General features: G+C 44.9%; 1 protein-coding gene across 1 annotated transcript in view; it reads left to right on the forward strand.

The window, feature by feature from the left end:
• Nucleotides 1–21,622, forward strand: part of LOC133575896 (phosphatidylinositol 4,5-bisphosphate 3-kinase catalytic subunit alpha isoform) — a 119,091-nt gene that overhangs the window by 26,600 nt on the left and 70,869 nt on the right. Inside the window, exons 3-4 of the mRNA XM_061928802.1 lie at nt 1,335–1,544; nt 14,139–14,389. Of these exons, the coding sequence (XP_061784786.1) occupies nt 1,335–1,544; nt 14,139–14,389 (461 nt within the window). The remainder of the gene's footprint in view (nt 1–1,334; nt 1,545–14,138; nt 14,390–21,622) is intronic.

Below are 21,622 nucleotides of genomic sequence, written 5' to 3' on the forward strand. Positions count from 1 at the left end.
ACTTGGTATTAGATCGATACCCACATTTGTAGTATCACCCAAAACTAATGTAAAGTATCCAAACGAACATAAGAAAAAGTGCTTATTACATTTTAGCAGAAGTGTGGCTAGAACCATGTTACAACAGAAATTAAATAATAGTTTTGACAAAGTAATACATCCGGGAATGATGCAGTATGTTATCGCATTCATCAGCAGCTAAATAAGGAGGCTTTTTAACTAGTTTTGAAATAGTTACATTGTCATTATATAATCATTTAAATGCCAAATAATACATGTATCGTTATAGCAGGAGGCTGCTTTATACACCGCGACATGTTGTAATAAGAAACTGGAAGAATTTAACTATTAGCATGTTGAAAATAAACTTAAACCATATAGATTTTAGTTCATATCCCCCCCATCCATAATAAAGTTAAAGTTAAAGTACCAATGATTGTCACACACACACTAGGTGTGGTGAAATGTGTCCTCTGCATTTGACCCATCCCCTTTGATCACCCCTTGGGAGGTGAGGGGAGCAGTGGGCAGCAGCAGTGCCGCGCCCGGGAATCATTTTTGGTGATTTAACCCCCAATTCCAACCCTTGATGCTGAGTGCCAAGCAGGGAGGTAATGGGTCCCATTTTTATAGTCTTTGGTATGACTCGGCCGGGGTTTGAACTCACGACCTACCGATCTCAGGGCGGACACTCTAACCACTAGGCCACTGTATAGGATAGGGTATGTATGTATGTGATGCTTCAACCAAAAATGAACAAAAGGGAAAGGAAAAGGCAATGAAGCATAGGGAAGGCTATGCAAAACGACAGTAAAACTGAACTGGCTACAAAGTAAACAGAAACGGAATGCTGGACGACAGCAAAAACTTGCAGCGTGCGGAGCAGAGACAGCGTCCACAAAGTGCATCCGTACAGGACATGGCAAGCAACAATGTCCACACAAAGAAGGGAGGTAATGGGTCCCATTTTTATAGTCTTTGGTATGACTCGGCCGGGGTTTGAACTCACAACCTACCTATCTCAGGGTGGACACTCTAATTACTAGGCCACTGAGTAGGTATAGTATAGTATAGTATATTTTTGGATACACAGCAAACATAACTTTCTGACTGTGTCTTTCTAAACTGAGCCGTTCTTTGTAAAGGCATTTTTTAAAATTATTTTATTAAATTGGGTCTCGTAGTTCTTACCCAAAATGCACTGCCAACATTTTCAGCCTCAATTGTATATTGTGCAGGTGTACCTAACAAAGTGTCTTTTGAATGTACAGTAATTGTGACTAGCAGAAATGAGGTGACTAATCATTCCTTGTTTTTTTTTTTTTTCCTTTTAGGTTTCGCGATTGGAATGCCCATATGTGAGTTTGATTTGGTCAAAGATCCAGAAGTGCAGGACTTCAGAAGGAACATTTTGAATGTTTGCAAAGACGCCGTGGACCTTAGAGACTGCAATGGACACCACAGTAGAGCCTTGTACGTTTATCCCCCCAATGTGGAATCCTCAGTTGAGCTGCCCAGGCACATCAATAACAAACTAGATAAAGGTAAGCAGGGTTTCCCCTTGATTGCCTGTACCTGTGGCGGGGGGCGTGGTTAGGAGTTTGGTCAATATGAAGTCATCACATTATTTGCTATGATGCATATATTTTCTTTAAAGGGGAACATTATCACCAGACCTATGTAAGCGTCAATATATACCTTGATGTTGCAGAAAAAAGACCATATATTTTTTTAACCGATTTCCGAACTCTAAATGGGTGAATTTTGGCGAATTAAACGCCTTTCTATTATTCGCTCTCGGAGCGTTGTGACGTCACATCGGGAAGCAATCCGCCATTTTATCACTTTCGTCGGTGTGTTGTCGGAGGGTGTAACAACACGAACAGGGACGGATTCAAGTTGCACCAGTGGCCCAAAGATGCGAAAGTGGCAAGAAATTGGACGCAATTTGTTCAAAATACGAGGGTGTGGGGAAAGCCGACGAAATGGTCAGTCGTTTGTTCCGCACACTTTACCGACGAGAGCTATGCTACGACAGAGATGGCAAGAATGTGTGGATATCCTGCGACACTCAAAGCAGATGCATTTCCAACGATAAAGTCAAAGAAATCTGCCGCCAGACCCCCATTGAATCTGCTGGAGTGTGTGAGCTATTCAGGGACAAAGGACCTCGGTAGCACGGCAAGCAATGGCGGCAGTTTGTTCCCGCAGACGAGCGAGCTAAACCCCCTGGATGTCTTGGCTCACACCGTCCCTTATGCCACCGAAGATGATCAAGAGAAGAATATCGACCCTAGCTTCCCTGGCCTGCTGACATCAACTCCAAAACTGGACAGATCAGTTTTCAGGAAAAGAGAGCGGATGAGGGTATGTCTACAGAATATATTAATTGATGAAAACTTTATTCATTACTCGCGGTTTTACGTAAATTATTATACATAAACTGTGTTTACCAATAATTTAGCTTAAAAACATTTATTTTTTTCAATCATTCGAGTACATTCGGGTAGTCTTGTGTAATGCAGTATTTTGTGTCTATTTAGGTATGGTTAACCTGAGTGCTGAAATCGTGGAAAAATATATGTTCTTAGCGCGCCTGAAATGGGCTGTCTGCACTCTCAAAGTGCATGTTGTTGCCAAATGTATTTCATATGCTGTAAACCTAGTTCATAGTTGTTAGTAATTATCTTTTCAGACAGTGTTAAGCCGCTGAAATCCGAGTCTGAATCCGAGCTAATGTCGCTATACCTTGCTGTTCTATCCGCCATGTTTGTTTGTATTGGCATCACTGTGTGACGTCACAGGAAAATGGACGGGTGTATATAACGATGGTTAAAATCAGGCACTTTGAAACTTTTTTTAGGGATATTGCGTGATGGGTAAAATTTGGAAAAAAACTTCGAAAAATAAAATAAGCCACTGGGAACTGATTTTTAATGGTTTTAACCCTTCTGAAATTGTGATAATTTTCCCCTTTAAAAAGCCCCAAAAATACCATACATACAGTACAGGCCAAAAGTTTGGACACATCTTCTCATTCAATGCGCATTTTCTTTATTTTTGTGACTATTTACATTCTAGATTGTCACTGAAGCCATGAAAACTATGAATGAACACATCTGGAGATATGTACTTAACAAAAAAAGGTGAAACAACTGTAAACATGTTTTACATTCTAGTTTCTTCAAAATAACCACTCTTTGCTCTGATTACTGCTTTGCACACTCCTGACATTCTCTCGATTAGCTGCAAACGCACCTTCCGGGGCGCGGCCTCTGCTGCTGCCCACTGCTCCCCTCACCTCCCAGGGGGTGCTCAAGGGTGATGGGTCAAATGCAGAGAATAATTTCGCCACACCTAGTGTGTGTGTGACAATCATTGGCACTTTAACCTGTGAAGCAGAGGTGGGACCAAGTCATTGTTTTGCAAGTCACAAGTAAGTCTCAAGTCTTTGCCCTCAAGTCTCGAGTCAAGACAGGCAAGTCCAAAGTCAAGACTGGAAAGTCTCAAGTCAAGTCCCAAGTCTTGCATTTTGAGTTTCGAGTCCTTTCAAGTCCTTTTAACCACAGACTAATATATGTACACAGATTGTGTATGCTTTTAAAACGCTGTCTTTATTTATTAAAACAAGTGTATTTGAAATTGCAGGAAATAAAATAGTGCTGACATTGCACTTCATAATAGCACTATTAACCCCCAGGGATCAATAAAGTACTTTCTATTCTATTCTATTCTATTCTAAACACTTAACTCATTCCTTTACAGAATAAACACATTTGAAAAAACAAGTGCAACTGTACTTATTTGCACATTGTATTTCCATGGCATATTGCATTGTAACTAGTTCCACAGCTGTTTCTATCCTGTTCTTACCTTATCTCATTGATCTCATCTCATACTGTATGTCTGTTGATGTGTGCGTACACATGAAAAACATAACAAATACATGAACATAACAATGAACAGAGTTGTACTTTTTAGATGGCAGGGCCTTATGCAATATGTACACATATTCTTAATATAGTATACATTTTAACTGACCTTTATTTGACTATGTTTGTCTTTTTGTAGGTGGCTAAAATACGCGGTGCTGCTGACCGCCGTCTAACGTTACGTTACTGTGTGTGATACATTGACTAACGTACCGTTATGTATAGGTACCTCATACCACCCTGCTTAAAAAAAATCACTTGACAAAAAGTATGAATAAGGTAGCGAACTGCAGTGGACGCAACAGATTGCCGTGTTTGCAATAACGTTATAACCATAGACATCTTATAAGTCGACGCAGCATTGGCTGCTGTGACGCGAGCAATTTGGCCGCCATCTTGAAGTGGTGATGAGGAGCCGGCGAGCAGCCTAAACTGACAGTTGACAGGTAGAAAACAAAGATGCCGGGCTGGTGTTCAACGTTTTCCTGCTCAAATGAGCGGACTGTTGAAAATAGGAATTGGGGGATTACTTTTCACAACTAAGATTTAACATTAACGTACTATTGGTTGTATTTTGTGAAAAGAATATTACCACAGAGTTGAGAAGGAGCAAAGATCTTCAATATTTGTATGTGAAAATCACAAAGAAATCTTCTGGAGGAGGATGACTCCCCTACAGGGGTTTAGTTTACAAACTTTCAGCCCCACCTAAAACAAAATTCACCAGCCGCCACTGATTATGATGCATTCTCATTTTAGCCAAAATATAAGACAATACTTTCTTAACAGTATAATTGGAATAAGTCTTCAAGTAACAATATTCAAATACTAACATTGTTGGGTAAGACAGAATTTGGTTTTATTCTGAATCCAGTGAAACAGATTGGTGGTTTTAGCTGATATAAAGACTTTCAGGTGTTTATATAGGTTTATGTTTAAGTATTTGGCAGACGCTTTTATCCAAAGCGACATACATAAAAAATACATATAAAACAATCACTGTAAACATGATCATTCAAGGGAAGAATGTAATACAAAATATCAATACAAAGTGTCAAGACAGAATAAACTCTCTGCTGCTGCAGCAACAGAGATACAGTCTATAAGATATATAGATATCTAATGTATTCATACATTGTTTATGTCGGATACACGCATGTATATATAACCTAATCATATTGTTTCTTCAACTTAAAAATAGCTGACCGTTTTTTTCCCCCCTTCTCTGGGATTATATTCCAGTTTTGATCTCGGACGTCTGGTCATTTATAGCATATACGAATATTCTATTACTGTTAAGCAAACTATGAATAATAAAACACGCCAAAACATGTCCTTTATCATAGCTACACATATGACAAAAAAACGTGTGAAAATCAGTGGTATTCAGTGAGGTAAGATGAATTAAATGCGCTGACAGTTCATTGCTCCTGCCAAATGAATTGCACTGAGTGGAGCGGATCACCACTCCAAGATGGCGGCCCCGCGTCTCGTCAGCGCCAGTAGGCATTAGCGCTCGATGATGCGTACCCTTATAAGATGTCTATTGTTATGGCGTTAGCAGTGAGTTTACAGCCTCACTGATTTAACTACACAGCAAATAAAAGTCACGTTACTTAGCCAATAAATGTTAGCTTGAATTCAAAACTTACCCTTCTTTGTGCAACTTCAAATGTCGAACGAAGTTGGAAGTTGTTGCGTCTCCGTCTGTAATATTCGTACTGCTTATTTTGCATACTGCAATTCGTTTTTTGTTGACCAAGTCGTAGTTTTTTATACCCGAACAAAACCAACTTTGGCATAATATTTTCTCACTGGCGCGTTGTTTGACAGCTCTTCTTCGTTGGTTTTCCTGCAATTTGATTGGATGAATGCTGTGGGATGAAAACAACATAGATGTAATTTGATTGGCTGTTGTACTGAGAGCCCACACGCTGACAGACACACACGTACAAAATGAAAGATACGGAGCGCTCCTGAATAACTTTTTAATCTTTGGGTTTTGGGGAAAGTGGCAAGTCTTGTCAAGTCAAAAGGCTCAAGTCCAAGTGAAGTCACAAGTCATTGATGTTAAAGTCTAAGTCGAGTTGCAAGTCTCTTTACATTTTGTCAAGTCGAGTCTAAAGTCATCAAATTCATGACTCGAGTCCAAGTCATGTGACTCGAGTCCACACCTCTGCTGGGAAGTGAAAACCATTTCAGGTGACTACCTCTTGAAGTTCATCGAGAGAATGCCAAGAGTGTGCAGAGCAGTAATCAGAGCAAAGGGTGCTCGGGATCTTTCTGTGTGGAGTTTGCATGTTCTCCCCGTGACTGCGTGGGTTCCCTCCGGGTACTCCGGCTTCCTCCCACCTGCAAAGACATGCACCTGGGGATAAGTTGATTGGCAACACTAAATTGGCCCTAGTGTGTGGATGTGAGTGTGAATGTTGTCTGTCTATCTGTGTTGGCCCTGCGATGAGGTGGCGACTTGTCCAGGGTGTACCCCGCCTTCCGCCTGATTGTAGCTGAGATAGGCTCCAGCGCCCCCCGCGACCCCGAAGGGAATAAGCGGTAGAAAATGGATGGATGGATAGAATATAAAACATGTTTTCAGTTATTTCACCTTTTTTTGTTAAGTACATAACTCCACATGTGTTCATTCATAGTTTTGATGCCTTCAGTGACAATCTACAATGTAAATAGTCATGAAAATAAAGAAAACACATTGAATGAGGTGTGTCCAAACTTTTGGCCTGTACTGTATATTTAAAACAAATCTGTAATTATTAGTAACAGTATTAACATATATTTTTCTACACAATATCGTTTTGCTGTATTTTTCAATTGCGTCTGCTTATTTTACAATGTACTTAGCTTAGATTTATTTTTTCTGGAGATTTCTCCAATCCATTTAGTCACTCTCTTTTATCTAAGATGACTGGCAACACATTTATCATTTATTTCTGGTGATATTGTAGACTGTGCTCGTGTTTAGAGACTATTTGCCGTATTTTTCGGAGTATAAGTCGCACCGGAGTATAAGTCGCACCTGCCGAAAATGCATAATAAAAAAGGAAAAAAAACATATATAAGTCGCACTGGAGCCCGGCCAAACTATGAAAAAAACTGCGACTTATAGTCCGAAAAATACGGTACTTTTATCGATCCATGTCCGCGATGGAAAGCAAGAGCTGCAGCGAGACTGACTGCACACCATATGTAGTAATGTGGCCAGAAATGGTACTGCGATCACGGTCAAAATTCTGTCGTCCCCTCCCACTCTCCATGACTGAGGTTGCCAGATACGAATCCGAATCCTACTCCAAGGAGCTTCAAATGGCAATCGACGAGTCCTACGCTGCAGGTTTCTCTTGTTTATGTTTCTTGGTTTACTAAGTAATTATTCCACATTTTACTGATGTCGATTAGCCAAATATATTTGTAAAGTTACGCAGCAATATTTTAGTCGGGAGTCGGGACAGATTGTTGGCATTACCCTGCTAAAATGTCTAGTTTGACTGCACGGACCACCATTGAAATATTTATATATCATAATATATATAATATATCACATATTGCATGTCTTTCATCTGGATATTAGGAGGATTAAACCATGAATCTACAAACCCCGTTTCCATATGAGTTGGGAAATTGTGTTAGATGTAAATATAAACGGAATACAATGATTTGCAAATCATTTTCAACCCATATTCAGTTGAATATGCTACAAAGACAACATATTTGATGTTCAAACTTATTAAAATATTTTTTTTTTGCAAAAATCATTAACTTTAGAATTTGATGCCAGCAACACGTGACAAAGAAGTTGGGAAAGGTGGCAATAAATACTGATAAAGTTGAGGAATGCTCATCAAACACTTATTTAGAACATCCCACAGGTGAACAGGCAAATTAGGAACAGGTGGGTGCCATGATTGGGTATAAAAGTAGATTCCATGAAATGCTCAGTCATTCACAAACAAGGATGGGGCGAGGGTCACCACTTTGTCAACAAATGCGTGAGCAAATTGTTGAACAGTTTAAGAAAAACCTTTCTCAACCAGCTATTGCAAGGAATTTAGGGATTTCACCATCTATGGTCTGTAATATCATCAAAGGGTTCAGAGAATCTGGAGAAATCACTGCACGTAAGCAGCTAAGCCCGTGACCTTCGATCCCTCAGGCTGTACTGCATCAACAAGCGACATCAGTGTGTAAAGGATATCACCACATGGGCTCAGGAACACTTCAGAAACCCACTGTCAGTAACTACAGTTGGTCGCTACATCTGTAAGTGCAAGTTAAAACTCTCCTATGCAAGGCGAAAACCGTTTATCAACAACACCCAGAAACACCGTCGGCTTCGCTGGGCCTGAGCTCATCTAAGATGGACTGATACAAAGTGGAAAAATGCTCTGTGGTCTGACGAGTCCACATTTCAAATTGTTTTTGGAAACTGTGGACGTCGTGTCCTCCGGACCAAAGAGGAAAAGAACCATCCGGATTGTTATAGGCGCAAAGTTGAAAAGCCAGCATATGTGATGGTATGGGGGTGTATTAGTGCCCAAGGCATGGGTAACTTACACATCTGTGAAGGCGCCATTAATGCTGAAAGGTACATACGGGTTTTGGAGCAACATATGTTGCCATCCAAGCAACGTTACCATGGACGCCCCTGCTTATTTCAGCAAGACAATGCCAAGCCACGTGTTACATCAACGTGGCTTCATAGTAAAAGAGTGCGGGTACTAGACTGGCCTGCCTGTAGTCCAGACCTGTCTCCCATTGAAAATGTGTGGTGCATTATGAAGCCTAAAATAGCACAACGGAGACCCCCGGACTGTTGAACAACTTAAGCTGTACATCAAGCAAGAATGGGAAAGAATTCCACCTGAGAAGCTTAAAAAATGTCTCCTCAGTTCCCAAACGTTTACTGAGTGTTGTTAAAAGGAAAGGCCATGTAACACAATGGTGAACATTCCCTTTCCCAACTACTTTGGCACGTGTTGCAGCCATGAAATTCTAAGTTAATTATTATTTGCAAAAAAAAAATAAAGGTTATGAGTTTGAACATCAAATATGTTGTCTTTGTAGTGTATTCAACTGAATATGGGTTGAAAAGGATTCGCAAATCATTGTTTTCCGTTTATATTTACATCTAACACAATTTCCCAACTCATATGGAAACGGGGTTTGTAGAAGTTTTTCATCTGTGACATTCAGTTTATACCCGGAGATAGAACAGAAGACAGTGTCAGACTCCGCAGCATCTTTTTTTTTAACCCTTCGTCGTGTGGATTAAAAGTTATTTTTCATCTAAACGGGAACATATAGACATCCTATCAGTCATCGTCACAGTGAGAGCATACATTGTACAGTAAGCAATTGTTTTATTTTGTTTGTCGTTTGTATTTGTTGCTTAGTAACATAGCTTCTAAATCTTGTAGCTCATCCTCCTTATATTCAGGATCAAAAATTTAAATTTATGGATCATAATTTCCCCCAAAGTAAAGTGGGAATCTCAGCGAGATTGATTCTATATCATACATTTGATATATATGATAATGGCTTCAATATAGATGCAACTTGTTTTTCCACTCTACTGGTACTTTAAAGTCTGTCCTTTATTACGGCCAAATATGCGATGCATCACTAGTCAATACTGCGCAAATAATAAATATGTGTGTGTGTGTGGGTGTGTGTGTACTATATTGCCAAAAGTATTTGGCCACCCATCCAAATGATGAGAATCAGATGTCCTAAAAAATCAAGCACTTAGGCATGGAGACTGTTTCTACAAACATTTGTGAAAGAATGGGCCGCTCTCAGGAGCTCAGTGATTTCCAGCGTGGAACTGTCATAGGATGCCACCTGTGCATCAAATCCAGTCGTGAAATTTCCTCGATCCTAAATATTCCAAAGTCAACTGTCGGCTTTATTATAAGAAAATGGAAGAGTTTGGGAACAACAGCGGCCATGAAGTGGTAGGCCACGTAAACTGTCAGAGAGGGGTCAGCGGATGCTGAAGCGCATAGTGCAAAGACTTTCTGCACAGTCAGTTGCTGCAGAGCTCCAAACTTCATGTGACCTTCCAATTAGCCCACATACAGTACGCAGAGTGCTTCATGGAATGGGTTTCCATGGCCGGGCAGCTGCATCTAAGCCAGGGGTCGGCAACCTTTACCAGTCAAAGAGCCATTTTGACCAGTTTCAGAAATTATAGAAAACAATGGGAGCCGCAAAAAATTTTTGAAATTTTAAATGAAATAACACTGCATACGAAGTTGGTTTTTTTACTTTGTGCTATTTATAACCAGGGGTCTCAGACACGCTGCCCACACCTTTATGAGGAATTTGAATGCTGGTGCGGCACGCAAGTTTTATTTGAATGGCGCTTGTCAGCGTCATGCGTGCCGTGATAGTACAGCATATAGCAACCACTGCAGTCAGCGTGTCTGATCAGCCACACGTTGTATGGGGCTTTCGCTTTACTCGCGTAGGCAACAGCAAGGCATACTTGGTCAACAACCACACAGCTCACACTGACGGTGGCTGTATATAAAAAAAAAAACTTTAACACTCTTACTCCCGGAAAAGGGTGGAGTGCCATCTCCGGGTTGGGGAGGAGATCTTGCCTCAAGTGGAGGAGTTCAAGTACCTCGGAGTCTTGTTCACGAGTGGGGGAAGAGTGGATCGTGAGATCGACAGGCGGATCGGTGCGGCATCTTCAGTAATGCGGACGCTGTATCGATCCGTTGTGGTGAAGAAGGAGCTGAGCCGGAAGGCAAAGCTCTCGATTTACCGGTCGATCTACGTTCCCATCCTCACCTATGGTCATGAGCTTTGGGTCATGACCGAAAGGACAAGATCACGGGTACAAGCGGCCGAAATGAGTTTCCTCCGCCGAGTGGCGGGGCTCTCCCTTAGAGATAGGGTGAGAAGCTCTGTCATTCGGGGGGAGCTCAAAGTAAAGCCGCTGCTCCTCCACATCAAGAGGAGCCAGATGAGGTGGTTCGGGCATCTGGTCAGAATGCCACCCGAACGCCTCCCTAGGAAGGTGTTTCGGGCACGTCCGACCGGTAGGAGGCCACGGGGAAGACCCAGGACACGCTGGGAAGACTATCTCTCCCGGCTGGCCTGGGAACGCCTCGGGATCCCCCGGGAGGAGCTGGACGAAGTGGCTGGGGAGAGGGAAGTCTGGGCTTCCCTGCTTAAGCTGCTGCCCCCGCGACCCGACCTCGGATAAGCGGAAGAAGATGGATGGATGGACTAATAATGCGCCACACTGTGAACCCACACCAAACAAGAATGACAAACAAATTTCGGGAGAACATCTGCACCGTAACACAACAAAAACACAACAGGACAAATACCCAGAATCCCATGCAGCTCTAACTCTTCCGGGTTGATGTGTGAGGGAGCAGGGTTGGGGTGGGGGCGGGGTTTGGTGGTAGCAGGAGTGTATAATGTAGCCCGGAAGAGTCAGGGCTGCATGGGATTCTGGGTGTTTGTTCTGTTGTGTTTATGTTGTGTTAAGGTGCAGATGTTCTCCCGAAATGTGTTTGTCATTCTTGTTTGGTTTTGGTTCAAAGTGTGGCGCATTATTAGTAAGAGTGTTAAAGTTGTTTTATATGACCACCGTCAGTGTAACCTGTCTGACTGTTGACCAAGTATGCCTTGCTGTCACGTACGTTTGCAGGCAAAAGATGTGTATTGTATAACATGTGTTGGACTGGCACTCTATTAATACAGATTGTAGAGGGCGCCAAATGTTGTACCATTATGGCACACCCTTATTATAGCCGTAAGGGTGAAAATCAGTGAATATTAATCCCGGGAGCTTTCTGCGAGAGGCACTGAATACCAGAAGTCTCACGGGAAAATTGGGGGGTTCAGCAAGTAAGTTGCTGAGCCGCATCAGAGTGATCAAAGAGCCGCATGCGGCTCCGGAGCCGCGGGTTGCCGACCCCTGATCTAAGCCATACATCACCAAGTCCAATGCAAAGCGTCGGATGCAGTGGTGTAAAGCATGTCGCCACTGCACTCTAGAGCAGTGGAGACGCCTTTTCTGGAGTGATGAATCACGCTCTTCCATCTGGTTGAGTCTGGGTTTGGAGGTTGCCAGGAGAACGGTACATTTCGGACTGCATTGTGCCGAGTGTGAAATTTGGTGGAGGAGGAATTATGGTGTTGGGTTGTTTTTCAGGATTTGGGCTTGGCCCCTTAGTTCCAGTGAAAGGAACTTTGAATGCTCCAGGATACCAAAACATTTTGGACAATTCCATGCTCCCAACTGTGGGAACAGTTTGGAGCGGGCCCCTTCCTCTTCCAACATGACTTTGCACCAGTGCACAAAGCAAGGTCCATAAAGACATGGAGTGGATGAACTTGACTGGCCTGCACAGAGTCCTGACCTGAACCCCATACAACACCTTTGGGATGAATTAGAACGGAGACTGAGAGCCAGGCCTTCTCGACCAACATCTGTGTGTGTCCTCACCAATGCGCTTTTGGTAGAATGGTGGAAAATTCCTATAAACACACTCCGCAACCTTGTGTACAGCCTTCCCAGAAGAGTTGAAGCTGTAATAGCTGCAAAAGGTGGACCGACATCATATTGAACCCTATGGGTTAGGAATGAGATGGCACTTCAAGTTCATATGTGAGTCAAAGCAGGTGGCCAAATTTAGCTATTGCAATAAAAGATAAAAATAGCGCCAGACCTTATTTTACTTTATTTAGTTTTTACCTAAAAAAACATCAACACATTTTTAAGGTGTGGCAGCTAATATGTTGTCATGGCGCACCGCCACAATCAAACACATTAAAGGGGAACATTATCACAATTTCAGAATGGTTAAAACCATTAAAAATCAGTTCCCAGTGGCTTATTATATCGTTTTTTTCAAAATTTTACCCATCACGCAATATCCCTAAAAAAAGCTTCAAAGTGCCTGATTTTAACCATCGTTACCATCCATTTTCCTGTGACGTCACATAGTGAAGCCAACACAAACAAACATGGCGGAAAGAACAGCAAGCTATAGCGACATTAGCTCGGTTTCAGACTCGGATTTCAGCGGCTTAAGCGATTCAACAGATTACGCATGTATTGAAACGGATGGTTGTAGTGTGGAGGCAGGTAGCGAAAACGAAATTGAAGAAGAAACTGAAGCTATTGAGCCATATCGGTTTGAACCGTATGCAAGCGAAACCGACGAAAACGACACGACAGCCAGCGACACGGGAGAAAGCGAGGACGAATTCGGCGATCGCCTTCTAACCAACGATTGGTATGTGTTTGTTTGGCATTAAAGGAAACTAACAACTATGAACTAGGTTTACAGCATATGAAATACATTTGGCAACAACATGCACTTTGAGAGTGCAGACAGCCCAATTGTCATCAATTAATATATTCTGTAGACATACCCTCATCCGCGCTCTTTTCCTGAGAGCTGATCTGTCCAGTTTTGGAGTTGATGTCAGCAGGCCAGGGAAGCTAGGGTCGATAGGGGGTTTAGCTCGCTCGTCTGCGGGAACAAACTGCCGCCATTGCTTGCCGTGCTACCGAGGTTCTTTGTCCCTGAATTGCTCACACACTCCGGCAGATTCAATGGGGGTCTGGCGGAAGATTTCTTTGACTTTATCGTTGGAAATGCATCTGCTTTGAGTGTCGCAGGATATCCACACATTCTTGCCATCTCTGTCGTAGCATAGCTTTCGTCGGTAAAGTGTGCGGAACAAACGTCCAATTTCTTGCCACTTTCGCATCTTTGGGCCACTGGTGCAACTTGAATCCGTCCCTGTTCGTGTTGTTACACCCTCCGACAACACACCGACGAGGCATGATGTCTCCAAGGTACGGAAAACAGTCGAAAAAACGGAAAATAACAGAGCTGATTTGACTCGGTGTTTGAGAAAATGGCGGATTGCTTCCCGATGTGACGTCACCGCTCCGAGAGCGAATATTAGAAAGGCGTTTAATTCGCCAAAATTCACCCATTTAGAGTTCGGAAATCGGTTAAAAAAATGTATGGTCTTTTTTCTGCAACATCAAGGTATATATTGACGCTTACATAGGTCTGGTGATAATGTTCCCCTTTAAAGGGAAACCCTGGTAAGACATTTTGTGTTTTGTTCCAAAAAAAATCACCTCCATATCTTTTCTTTCATGTTTTTTTTTTTACTTTTTCTGTTTGCCTTGTATTTTGTTTCCTTTAGGTCAAATAATTGTGGTCATATGGGTCATTGTATCGCCCAGCAATGACAAGCAGAAGTATACTCTGAAGATCAACCACGATTATGTGCCAGAGCAGGTGATCGCCGAGGCCATCCGTAAGAAGACGCGCAGCATGTTGCTCTCCCAGGAGCAGTTGAAGATGTGTGTGCAGGAGTATCAAGGAAAGTACATCCTCAAAGTGTGTGGCTGTGACGAATACTTACTGGAGAAATACCCTCTGAGTCAGTATAAGGTAATCTCATTTCATCTGACGCTTATCCTTTTAAAAAGGCAAAGTACATCTGATCAAATTAACATCCAAATGCACTTGACATTTATGAAGTGAAATGTATGAAAGGCTGCTTATAAGAACATACCACTTAACTAGAATAGGCAATTCCAGTAGGAATTGCGTGTGAATGCCGTATGTGCGCGAGCCGCCGATACGTGTGAGTGGAACTGAAATGCTTGAATGGCGAGGATGAGTAAAGTGTTGGTACGGTTCGATATGGATGAGAAATATGGGATGTGTAGATTTGGTTTGTATATTGCTCATTCATTTTCAATAGAGCAACATTCCTGGTAATTCCAGTTAATCTGGAAATTTTCAGAACCGGAAATCATGTAGGCTTGAATTTGCAGGAAGAGAGGAGTGTGTGGATGATAGAACGGTTTGTATTGGGTGAGAAATATGGGAGTTGTAGAACTTTGAAAATGTCCATTTATTTAAATGGGAATTTGTTGGAGATTTGGGGAAAACAGAGAACTTTCACAATCACTATTGTCCTAGATCAGGGGTCGGCAACCCGCGGCTCTAGATTTAGCGCCGCCCTAGTGGCTCTCTGGAGCTTTTTAAAAAATGTATGAAAAATGGAAAAAGATGAGGGGGAAAAAAAATCTATTTTTTGTTTTAATATGGTTTCTGTAGGAGGACAAACATGACACAAGCCTCCCTAATTGTTACAAAGCACACTGTTTATATTAAACATGCTTCACTGTTTCGAGTGTTTGGCGAGCGCCGTTTTGTCCTACTAATTTTGGCGGTCCTTGAACTCACCGTAGTTTGTTTACATGTATAACTTTCTCCGACTTTCTAGGACGTGTTTTATGCCACTTCTTTTTCTGTCTCATTTTGTCCACCAAACTTTTAACGTTGTGCATGAAAGGTGAGTTTTGTTGATGTTATTGACTTGTGTGGAGTGCTAATCAGACATATTTGGTCACTGCATGACTGCAAGCTAATCGATGCTAACACGCTATTTAGGCTAGCTATATAATAATAATAATACCTGGGATTTATATAGCGCTTTTCTAAATACCCAAAGTCGCTTTACATGTGTGTGTGGGGGGGGGACGATAAAAACAACTTTATTAGAAAAAAATAAAAAATAAAAATAAATAAATAAATAAGAGACACCTAGGGCAGGGTCAGTTTGGAAAGGCTAATGTGAAGAGGTGAGTTTTTAGGGTGGCTTTGAAGGTAGGGAGGGAGGGGGCATCTCTGTACATATTGCATCATTATGCCTCATTTGTAGCTATATTTGAGGTCATTTAGTTTCTTTTTGTGGAGAGGGGCGTGGTTCACGCGTTCCCTGCGGGCGGGCTGTGTGCAGGGGCCGGCCATGAAGCGGCAGACAGGTGAGTGGATATCTCAGCTGGAACGAGTTATTTACGGTAATCACCTGTTCCTTTTATTAGCAGCGTCGGAGACCATGAGGGGGTGGTGTGGGCTTGAGACCACGAGAGCGACACCACGAGAGAGACGCTGAAAAGCGGAAAGAGACTTTGGGAGAAAGAAAATAAAATAATTGTAAACGCTGCATCGGATAGTTGTGCCAGTTCCTGTGGTCCCAGACGAACCCGAACCTAAGCCTTGCTACATTGGCGCCCAACAGGAAAGCGGACCAGGAAGAGGATGTCGGCACCAACCCCTTTGGAGGCGCTGGGCCAAGTTCTGGCCGAGGTGTCAGCGGCGAGCAGACAGCAGACCCAAGTGCTGCGAGTGCTGATGAACAGAGCAGAGGCAGCGGGAGGGATGGCCTCCATGAAGCGCATGGTGGAGGGGGAGGACCCCCAGGCATTCCTGGACGTCTTCGAGGCCAAGGCGACGTCGTGCAAGTGGCCGGAGGAGGAATGGGGCGCGAAGCTGCTGCCGCTCCCGGTGGGGGAGGCGCAGCGGGCGGCGCTGAGTCTCCCGGCGACCGCCCGCATGCAGTACGCCGATCTACGCCACGCCATCCTGGACCGGGTCGGCAGCAGCCCCGAAGACCACCGCCGAAAGTTCCGGGCCATGAAGTTGGGGTCAGAGGACCGGCCCTTCGTGTTGGCATACCGGATGAGGGACCCGGTGGCTCCAGCCCAATGGGCTGGACCCAAAGATGTTGGAGTCCATCATCCTAGAACAATTTATTGATGCCCTCCCGGCCAGGACCTCAGCATGGGTGCGGTACCACAGCTCCCCAGATGTAAAAACAGCGGTGAAACTGGCGGAGGAGCACCTGGCGGTCCAGCGGGAGCGAAGTCATCTATAATAATCCCGGTGCCGAAGAAGTCTCCCATCACCAGCCTGAATGATTACCGACCAGTGGCCCTCACTCCGGTAATCATGAAGTGCTTCGAGCGACTTGTTCTCCAGCACATCAAGGACCATATCCCTCCAGACTTCGACCCCCACCAGTTCGCATACCGGGCGAACAGGTCCACAGAGGACGCCATCGCTGTTGCTCTCCACTCTGCTCTGAACCACCTGGAGCAGCAGCAGAGCTACGTCCGGATGCTCTCTGTGGACTATAGCTCTGCCTTCAATACAATAATCCCGGACAGACTCTGCAATAAACTGGACACTCTTGGCCTCCCCCCTCTCACAAACGCCTGGATAAGGGACTTCCTAACGGACCGACCCCAGAATGTGAGACTTGGCCCGCACCTCTCATCCTCCCGCACGCTGAGCATCGGCTCCCCACAGGGCTGTGTGCTGAGCCCCCTCCTCTACTGCCTTTACACCCATGACTGCAGTCCGGCCCACAGTGACAACCTTACCGTCAAGTTTGCCGACGATACCACAGTGGTCGGGCTCATCTCCAGGGGTGACGAGGCTGCCTACAGAGAAGAGGTCCTGAAGCTGACGGCCTGGTCTTCGGAGAACAACCTCGCTCTCAACACCAGCAAGACCAGAGAGATCATCGTCGACTTCAGGAGGAGCAGCACGGACCCTGCCCCCCTCTACATCAACGGCGAGCGTGTAGAGAGGGTCCACACCTTCAGGTACCTTGGAGTCCACATCTCTAATGACTTCTCCTGGACAGTCAACACCACATCAATCATCAAGAAGGCTCAGCAGCGGCTACACTTCCTTAGAGTCCTCGGGAAGTACAACCTGAAGCCTGACCTGCTGCTGACCTACCGCTCGTCCATCGAGAGCCTGCTGACCTACTGTATTACGGTATGGTACGGCAGCTGCACTGCAGCAGACAGGGAGAGGCTGCAAAGAGTGGTCAAGACGGCTCAGAAGATCATCGGCCGCCCTCTCCCCTCTCTGACGGACATCTACACCTCCCGCTGCCTCAACAGAGCCAGTGCCATCATCAAGGACAGCACCCACCCTGGCTCTGACCTGTTCCACCTGCTGCCCTCTGGGAAGTGCTACAGGTGCATTAAAACCAAAACAAACAGGCTAAAGAACAGCTTCTTCCCCAGGGCCATAACCATCCTGAACGGACTGCCCCGGTGCAATAACCCATTCCACCAACCACCCTGTTTTTGTTTTTTGTTTTTTTCATGTATATATTCATTTCACACCATATTCATTGCACTTCTACATTTTTTATATTTTTATATATTTGCACATTGTTTTTCTAGCATGCACACATCGCACTGTATGGAATGGCCTCAATCTCGTTACCTTGCGTAATGACAATAAAGCTGATTCTGATTCTGATTCTGACCCCAAAGACAGCCGAAAGGCCCACCCCAGCACCCCGCCGACGACTCGCCCCGCTATGGGGGGGGGTGGAGGAGACGTCCCAGGAGCAGCGACCACGCACGGCCGAGCCACCCGGAGCCAACGAGCAGGTCCCCCACGCGGGCAGCCAACAAAAAATCGCACCCACACGCACCCACATATACACAGCAAGGGGGGAGGACACAGGGCTATAATATCTCCTCTGTTGGTGCATTTCAGGGTACCGGCGTTGCGGAGAGGGGGCTTCCCTCGCAGATGGCGCCTCAAACACCAGGGCCGGTGAGCTGGAGGTGCGGACGGCCCGGTCACGTGCGCCGGGAGTGCTCCATGATGGAGGTGGGGCAGGTGATGCGGGTTGTCGGGCCTCCAGCACCCGCCCCCGATCTGGGGGAGACGTACTGCGTCCCGATAAGGGTACAAGGGAGTACATACCGGGCGATGGTGGATTCGGGCTGTAAACAGTCCATGATCCACCAAAATCTGGTTCGACCCGGGGTATTGAGGCATGCAATACGGGTGAAAATTAGGTGTATTCATGGTGATGTGCACGAGTACCCTATTGTGCCAGTGGAAATTTTACATAAAGATCAAAAGCATAAAGTCAAGGTTGCCGTAAGCGCGCAACTTACGCACCCCGTAATTCTAGGGACGGATTGGCCGGGATTTAACCAGTTGGTGACGCAATGTGTGGGGGTGCGTTCACGGACAGTAGGCGAGGGGAGTATCCGCGCAGTTCTCAGCAGCGACGCGGCTTCATCCGGTACTGCCGAGCGGGAACCGGGGGGGGCTTCGCGGGAGGCCCCCCCGGCCCCCCGGTGGCATCCTACTGAGGATTTTCCCCTCGAGCAGTCCCGTGATGAAACCTTGCGCGAGGCCTGGGACCAGGTGGATTATATTGACGGTCAGCTGGTGCGCCCGGGGAAAGCGCGGGTATTCCCCCATTTTTCAATTATTCGGGATAGATTGTACCGAGTGGGCCGTGACACTCAAACCGGGGAGGAACACAGCCAGTTGTTGGTGCCAAAACGCCACCGGGAAATGGTTTTCCAGGCGGCGCATTTTAATCCCATGTCTGGCCATTTAGGGTATGATAAAACACTTAATCGGGTCATGGTCCGATTCTATTGGCCAGGCCTCCGGGCAGACGTGCGCCGTTGGTGCGCTGCCTGCCCAGACTGCCAGCTGGTGAACCCAGCGGCCACCCCAAAGGCGCCCTTGCGCCCATTACCGCTCATGGAGGTCCCGTTCGAGAGAATTGGGATGGACCTCATCGGACCATTTCACCCGAGCACACGGGGATACCGCTTTGTGTTAGTCCTGGTGGATTACGCAACGCGCTATCCCGAAACAGTGCCCTTGCGCTCTATCTCTGCAAAGAGTGTTGCGCAAGCGCTGTTTCAGGTCATCTCCCGAGTTGGAATCCCGAAAGAGATTCTGACTGACCAAGGCACGTCCTTTATGTCGCGCACGATAAAGGAACTTTACGGGTTATTGGGAATTAAAGCGATCCGCACCAGCGTATATCATCCGCAAACAGATGGGCTGGTGGAGAGATTAAATAAAACGCTGAAAACCATGATCCGTAAATTTATGCACGAGGACAAACAGAATTGGGATAAATGGTTGGACCCCCTAATGTTTGCGATGCGCGAGGTACCCCAGGCCTCAGTTGGTTTTGCACCGTTTGAGTTATTGTACGGCCGAAGGCCTCGCGGAGTGCTGGACGTTATTAAGGAAACATACCTGCCAACTACTCCGGTTTTCCCGTAATTAGTACGGTTTTCATCAACCTATTCCGGGTTACGGTTGCAGTGATAAAAAATACGGTTTTTCATTAATTAAAAAAAAAATTTTTTTTTAAAAGTTTTATTCACGAACTCGCGTAACAACAATGACAATCGACACTGCTTCCCGTCACTTCCTATCGAGCCATTCCGAATGCCATGCGCGAGGCTATTTATAGCACCGCTGCCAAGCACGAGGCACCTGTTGCCCATTGTTTCCAAACTAGCGAACGATCATGGAATCAGCCGGAGAAAAATCGCAAACGAGTCTTAAACCGAAAAGAAAACCGCAGTCATTCCGTGAAGAATATTCAAAAGCCTATCCGGGAATAATTATCCGTTCCAAAAAGGGTGAAAACTACGCGAATTGCACCTTGTGCAGACAAGATTTTTCGATCGGACACGGAGGAATTAGCGATGTAAAAGACCACGTTGGGACAAAAAAACACAAGTCTAATGCCGTTGCTAGCGATACAAGTGGAAAACTTTCAACGTTTTTCGTCGCCCAAACAGATTCTTTGGATGTGATAAATGCCGAAGTTTTATTTACGGAGGCAATAATTGAGCATGGACTTCCAATCGCACTGGCTGATCGACTCAGTGGCCTAGTGGTTAGAGTGTCCGTCCTGAGATCGGTAGGTTGGGAGTTCAAATCCCGGCCGAGTCATACCAAAGACTATAAAAAATGGGACCCATTACCTCCCTGCTTGGCACTCAGCATCAAGGGTTGGAATTGGGGGTTAAATCACCAAAATGATTCCCGGGCGCAGCCACCGCTGCTGCCCACTGCTCCCCTCACCTCCCAGGGGGTGATCAAGGGTGATGGGTCAAATGCAGAGAATAATCTTGCCACACCTAGTGTGTGTGTGACAATCATTGGTACTTTAACTTTAACTTTAACTTGATCACATGGGACAGTTATTTCGGAAAATGTTTCCCGACTCGAAAATCGCCAAAAAATATGGATGTGGTCGAACCAAAACATCAAACATTATTCAGTGTCTTGGAACAGAATCCAAGCTTGGACAGAAAGTTAATAATGACACCAATTTTTTTTTTTAATGGAATAGTTTAGTACTGTTTTACCATTTGTTTACTGTAAAAAGTGTTTATACTGTTTATACTTTCAATTAACAAATTGAAGTCTTGTGAAAGGTTGACAGGATAACTGGCATTAACTGTCAAAATAATTTCAAACTATTGAAGTTAGCTTACAGAATAAACATGTCAATCAACCCATATGATTTTTGCTGTAATATTTTTGTTTTGAAAAGTTACTGTGACTGATAGAAAAGTGATGGTTTTAGCAACATTTTAACCTGTCTGAATGCTAATAATCATTTTGCGTCGGGGGGCGAACCTGAACCCCCCACCAGGACTTTGTCCTGGACCTACCGGGGCCTGCGGCCCCTGGACCCTGGCTACTAGGTTTTTCTGATTTCAAAAGTTGGCAGGTATGAGGAAAGCTGGGAGGAGGGTCCAAGCTCCAGCAAAAATTAAATTCAGTATGTCATGGACATGCGAGCAAAACTCCACAAGGTGAGGCACTTGTCACGTGAGAATTTGCTCCGTGCCCAAGAGCGTCAGCGGCGCACGTATAACAGGGGGACCCAACTACGCAAATTCGCACCGGGAGAAAAAGTACTTGTATTGCTTCCAACCTCAAACTCCAAATTACTTGCAAAGTGGCAGGGACCCTTTGAGGTCGCACGGCAAGTGGGTGATGTCGATTATGAGGTTC

The sequence above is a fragment of the Nerophis lumbriciformis genome, linkage group LG33 (genome assembly GCF_033978685.3).
Source record: "Nerophis lumbriciformis linkage group LG33, RoL_Nlum_v2.1, whole genome shotgun sequence".
Lineage (NCBI taxonomy): Eukaryota > Metazoa > Chordata > Actinopteri > Syngnathiformes > Syngnathidae > Nerophis > Nerophis lumbriciformis.